The following is a 6,289-nucleotide window of genomic DNA, read 5'->3' as shown; positions in this document are numbered from 1 at the left end:
AACACAGTCCAACAGAACCTTTGGCTTCAGGAAGGAGTCACAAACATGGAAAGAATGGCTTTAATTGTCATTAGGGGTGGGGTGGGGTGGTGGGGTGTGTGTGCTTCAGACAATCTGGGCAGTGGGGCGGGCGGCAGGCGACTCCTGCGGCTGGCCGACGCTGCCGACACTATTGTACATGACAAGACAGGAAGAGCAGTCCCTTTCAAACAAACTTAAAAAATGGTTCACAGTGGTTCGTATCAACAGAATGCAGTTATGACAATTACATGTACAGACTCACGCACCCTAGGGCTTTCTTTATCTCCTAAAGAAAAGAAGCATTTACATTATTCATGATTTGTACTAAATTAAAAAAAGATCAGTTGTACACATCCTCCTCGGACAGGCTAAACTGCCGAGGTGTACAGCTTAACACCATCACCGGTTGTCTGCAAAGGAACAGGTTAAAAACAAAAAGGCTTTCTTGAGAATGAAGTGCCTCTCACTCGCTGCTATAACCAGCAAGTGCCAGCGGTAACCAAAATGGAGGAGGCCAGCAGCCCCCGGCAGGCTGACCAGCACACATTACAGTTTAAAAAGGAGGGTTATGGAGAAATTTTGCAACCACTTCTGCACCAAATGTGAAGGACACTCCTCTGTCATTTTCACCCCAGCCTAAGACATCTTTATCGGGGTCAGACCACAAAAGATCACAAAGAAGACCTTGATCTGGTACATCAATTGGTCTCATAATTCGCCGAATCTGCTCCATAGATTGAAGATCTGGTGATAAACCTCCATGACAGCAGAATATCTTCTCATCCACGATGGCTGCTATCGGTAAGCAGTTAAAACAGTCTGTGAACTTTTTCCACAGCTTAATGTTGTATCTTCTTTTGCATTCATCGTAAAAGCCGTAGATCCTATTGATGCTGGCACACTCATGGTTCCCCCGGAGAAGGAAAAAGTTCTCCGGATACTTGATTTTGTAGGCCAGCAAGAGGCAGATCGTCTCCAGTGACTGCTTGCCTCTGTCCACATAGTCCCCGAGAAACAAATAGTTGCTTTCGGGAGGGAAGCCACCATATTCAAACAGCCGGAGCAAATCGTAGCACTGCCCGTGGATGTCACCACATATCTTGAGTGGTGCTTCAAGTTCTAGGAGGATAGGCTGACTGAGGAAGATCTCCCGAGACTTCAAGCAGAGTCCTCGGATCTCGTTCTCTCGTAGCTGGACATTCTTGCCTGGCTTGGACCCCCTCACTTCCAGCAGCCGTTGGATGATGCTGTCGATGTTCAGTTTATCGACATCCGCCATCGCCGTCCCGCCGCCGGCCCTCCCGCAGCGGCACTGCCGCCGGCTCACCCGGGCCTCACGTGTCCTCCTCCTTCCTCACACCGCGAGCCCCACAGCCCCACGAGCAGTGGTGGCGGGCGGCGGCGGCGGCGGTGGTAGCAGCAGCCGCAGCAGCAGCAGCAGTAGCCGCGGCGGGTCCACCCCCCCCACTCCCAGCCGCCCCCGGTTCCCGGCTTCCTCCTCCTCCTCCTCCTCCTCCTCCTCCTCCTCCTCCTCCTCCTCCTCCTCCTCCTCCTCCTCCTCCTCCTCCTCCTCCTCCTCCTCCTCCTCCTCCTCCTCCTCCTCCTCCTCCTCTCGCCCCAACCTGCTTTCTTATATACCTCAAGACTACCTCTCCATGCATGGCATCATCTGCAGCTAGCTGGGTCCTCTCACATAAATCAATAACCAAGAAACTGCCCAATGGACTTTCTTAAAGGCAATCTGATGGAGGCATTTTCTTGATTGAGGTTATCATTCTTCAGATGACCCTAGCTTGTGTCAAGCTGACAAAAAACCTGGCCAGTGCCAAGACAGTAGGTGCTTGTAAGGCACCTGTGGCAGAGGGGAAAAGCAGCAGATATAATGGATGGGAGGTGAGTAGATTCTTAGTGACAGGATTCAGGAGAGGCCATACAGGGCCTCCTGAGACACAGGGATGCAGCAGACCAGTCTTGTCAGAGAGACAGCAAGAGAACAGGCCCTGAGTGGGCAAGGCTGGATGCTAGTGAGCCCCAGGGAGCCCTTTGTTTCTACCTCCCCAGCCTCCTCAACATGACTTTACAGGCTGGCTGGGATTACAAGCATGCACCACTTCACTTGGCTTTGCCTTTTTTTTTTTTTTTTTTTTTTTCTTTTTTACATGAAATTTGGGACTCAAACATGGGTAGGTCCTCATGCTCTTTACCCACTGAACTGTAGCTACAGTCAGAAATCCTGGATCTTACAAGAAAGGAAAGCTACCAGCCAATCTTCCTAGACTTCTTCCCTGATGGAAATGGGTTCCTTACTCTCTTGAATGGCAGTCAGGACTCCTCTTCAGGGACCCACAGTACTTATTATTCCTGAAGTTAAACAAGACAATCCTGGGAACACAGTTCGTCTGGCATCCTGGATATTAATCACGGCCACTCTGGAGGAGACATGATTTATAAACTATCGGAAACTAGGGGGTCTGGCCCCTCTATAGTTCCCTCCCAGGGTTTGGGAAGAATCCACAACCAGCTGATAATTTAATCATGATGAAATGAATCTATGTACACAAAACTCCTTAGTCCATACACCTTATTATTCTGTATCAGTTCTCTCTTTACAAGTTTCTAGTCTGCTCTCTTACTTAACTCCTTTCTTGCCTGATTTCTCTCTACATTTATCTGCTGTCCCTTCTAAGTTCTATCTTAATTCTCTCATCTTAGTTCTGCCTCGTCTAAGTCCTTCTCATCTCATTCTTACCTATCTAGTTGTTTCTCATCTTAGCTTCTCTTCCATCTCCTTCTTCCTCATCTTGTTCTTCCCCATCTGGTTCTTCCTCACCTTCCATCTTGTTCTCTAGTACTCCCTTTTAGCCCTTATTCTAGCTGTTCTTCCCATCTAGTCCATTTCTCTCCAGTTCTTACCCATCTAATTCTGTTCTTTTTTTCCTCTCTCTCTCCTCCTCTCCATCTCCTTATTCTCTCTGTTCTCTCTAAGTCTCTCAGGAATCCAGTTATAAACCCAAGCAATAGCAATCCTCTGGCAGAGAAAGGTCACCAGGCTTGAATTGTTATGGGGTCATAAAGGCAGGTAAGAATTTTCCTCAGGCAGTGACTGTCAGGCTTTCTTTTACAACCCAAAAGGGGAGTGGTAAAGGAGGAGGTCAATAGAGAGCTAATGATTGATTAGTATATCAAGAAGGGAATTTATGTGCTCAATCTACAACCTGAAAAGTGGTTAGGAGGGGTTGGGGATTTAGCTCAGTGGTAGAGCGCTTGCCTAGCAAGCACAAGGCCCTGGGTTCGATCCTCAGTTCCAAAGAGAGAGAGAGAGAGAGAGAGAGAGAGAGAGAGAGAGAGAGAGAGAGAGAGAGAGAGAGAGAGAAGTGGTTAGGTAAGAAATTAGGAGTCTATTAGTAAGGCTATAAGGAAGGAGGGTCTCACCCTAAATTACATAAATTAAATAAAGCTATCCTCCTGACCTAGGAGACCGGTGTCATTTCATTTGGCCTTGGATGCTTGATAGGCATTTTAGATAAATACACTGTTAGGAGTTCTTGGAAGCATGCATAGCATTACAAGAAAAATCACTTTAGGAATCAGCTAATATATATACAAAACCAAAATATCACCAAGACTTCTTAAGCCATGGCTTGACCTTTGGAGAAGTCCTTGACTTTTCCAAGTAGTAGCTTTTGTGATAGTAGCTGAATTCAATTGAGTTTTCCTGCGGCGTGCAGCAATAAACCTACTTGCTGGCTCAACATTCCTCTTTTATTAGTAAAGTATTCAATAAATTCTTTGTTAATTTCACACATGCATACAATATATTTTGATCACACATTCACTCTCACATTCTCCCCTCAATTCTTCCTAGATCCACACCCCCATTCCAAATTCCTTCCTCCTCCTCCTCCTCCTCCTTCTGTTTAAATAACCCACCAAGTCCAATTTGTGCTGCTCACGTGCTCATGAGTGTGGGGCCACCCACTACAGAGTAAGTAGTCAACCTACCAGGCCACACCTTTAACGAGAACTAACTCTTCCTCTGTCAGAGCTGTATACTGTCCATAGTTCTTCAAGGGTGGGGTCTTGTGAACCTCTTCTGACTTCATCCTAGAATGTTGCCTGGCCTGATCTTGCATAGGTCTTGTGCAGGCACCCATAGTTGTTGTGAGTTCGTGGGTGCAGCGGTCCGGCTATATTCAGAAGACACCATTTTGCTCTGATCCTTCCTGACCTCTGATTCTTACAGTCTTTACACTCCCTCTTCTGTGATCATCTCTGATTCGTGTGTGTGTGTGTGTGTGTGTGTGTGTGTGTGTGTGTATGATAGATAGCCCATTTGTGACTTGGCACTCCACTGACACTTATTCTCTGCGTATTGACCACCATTCACTGCACAAAGAAACTTCTTTGATGAGGTCTGAGAGCTGCATTAATCTACAAATTTCAAGTTTGATATTGTGTCCATTAGCAAAATGGCTTGTAATCTCTTCAACTATTGGTTTTTAGCCAAATTTACAGACCCAGCATCTATTTCTTCTTCTTGTGGAGAACTAGACCAACATTCTCCTCCTCCTCCTCCTTTTTTTTGAGGCAGGGTCTCACTATGTAACTCTGGCCCTGGAACTTACTCTGTAGACCAGGCTGGTCTTGATTTCACAGATATCCTCCTGTCTCTGCCTCCTGAGTGGTGGGACTCAAAGTGTGTGCCACCATACCCTGCCTGGTCCAACATTCTTGAGAGACAGTCCAGACAGAGGGTATCTTTTTATTTTTTTCTAAAGACATATAAACACAAGATACCATGCAGAATTTCTTTCTTCCTTTCTTCCTTCCCTCCTTCCTCCCTTCCTTCCTTCCTTCCTTCCTTCCTTCCGCCCTCTCTTTCTTTCTTTCTTTCTTTCTTTCTTTCTTTCTTTCTTTCTTTCTTTCTTTCTTTCTTTCTCTCTTTCTTTCTTTCTTTCTCTCTCTCTCTTTCTTTTTTAGATTTATTTATTTATTATGTATACAGCATTCTATCTGCATGTACACCTGCACACCAGAAGAGGGCACCAGATCTCATTACAGATGGTTGTGAGCCACCATGTGGTTGCTGGGAATTAAACTCAGGATCTCTGGAAGAGCAGCTAGTGCTCTTAACCTCTGAGCCATCTCTCCAGCCCCAGAATTTCTTTCTAAAGTCACTCAGCTTGCATGCTTGTATTCTTCCCTACAAGATAAGCTCCCTACCTTCATCATGTCCCTCTTCTATCACATCTGTGTAACTTCCCCCAGGCTCTGGGTCTGGGGCTCAATGATGAGAGGGTGTGAAGATTTGCCTTATCGTTAAGGAACGTGTGTGTGTGTGTGTGTGTGTGTGTGTGTGTGTGTGTGTGTGTGTGTCTTTCTTCTTGAGGAGACAAATCAATCTATCACAAGGGAAAGGATCGTGACCCTTTGATTCTGCAAGCCCCGTTTGGCATTTCTGCATGATGAACTCTCTCTCTCTCTCTCTCTCTCTCTCTCTCTCTCTCTCTCTCTCTCTCTCTCTCTGTGTGTGTGTATGTGTGTGTGTGTGCGTGCATCTTTCCCTCTCTTGTTCACTCCCTCTCTGTGTTCATCATCTCCCCTCAAATGTAATCCATGTCCCCATATGGTGAGTAACCTTCAGCCTCAGGTACCTGGCTTTCTGGCAGATCTAGGAGACAAACATATTTCCTATCCTGACTCCTTGCCATGTCCTCAACAACTTTGGCCTTGCAGCTCTGTGTCTGAGGTTTGCCTGGAATGTGGTCCACTGCATCAATCTATGAATGCTGAACCTCTAGAGTTTGGGTCCATGAGTCCAAATTTCTTCTTACAGGCTTTATGGGTGGATAAAGGTATAACCCTTGACTGTCTTTATCTAGTTGTGTGAATATGTGCGATTTAAAAATATTATTTTAGACATTATCTCTACAATTGTATATATCCATATGCATTTTGAATAACTGATATGCTTTTATTTGAAATAACTACTTTCCATTGAGGAATTATTATATAATTAAGGCCTCTCCTTGTTTCATATTGAAAACAAACCCATTTCACAGATTAAGACAATGGAAGCACAGGGTAAGTAAATCCGTTCTTCAGTGACATGTGAGTCTACTAGAGAAGGGCTGGGGCCTTCCTGGGTCTGAGGAGGGATAGGGTCTGGGAAAGAAGGATGAGGTCTTTGACTCCTGTGCCTGGGGGAAGAAGAGTGCTGTTGAAGAAAGAACAGGGTGGTGGGAGAGAAGAACAACTCCCCCCTCAT

General features: G+C 45.8%; 1 protein-coding gene across 1 annotated transcript; it reads right to left on the bottom strand.

The window, feature by feature from the left end:
- Nucleotides 1-402: 402 nt before the first annotated feature.
- Nucleotides 403-1,369, bottom strand: LOC114683953 (serine/threonine-protein phosphatase PP1-gamma catalytic subunit B-like). Its single transcript, XM_028858343.2, has one exon. It carries the CDS (start codon nucleotides 1,298-1,300, stop codon nucleotides 575-577), a length of 726 nt encoding a protein of 241 aa, XP_028714176.1. The 5' UTR covers nucleotides 1,301-1,369; the 3' UTR covers nucleotides 403-574.
- Between the last annotated feature and the right edge of the window lie 4,920 nt (nucleotides 1,370-6,289).

The sequence above is a fragment of the Peromyscus leucopus genome, chromosome 1 (assembly GCF_004664715.2).
Source record: "Peromyscus leucopus breed LL Stock chromosome 1, UCI_PerLeu_2.1, whole genome shotgun sequence".
Taxonomy (NCBI): Eukaryota; Metazoa; Chordata; class Mammalia; order Rodentia; family Cricetidae; genus Peromyscus; species Peromyscus leucopus.
The sequence above is the reverse complement of the archived record's forward strand: the minus strand, read 5'-3'. Positions and strand labels throughout refer to the sequence as shown.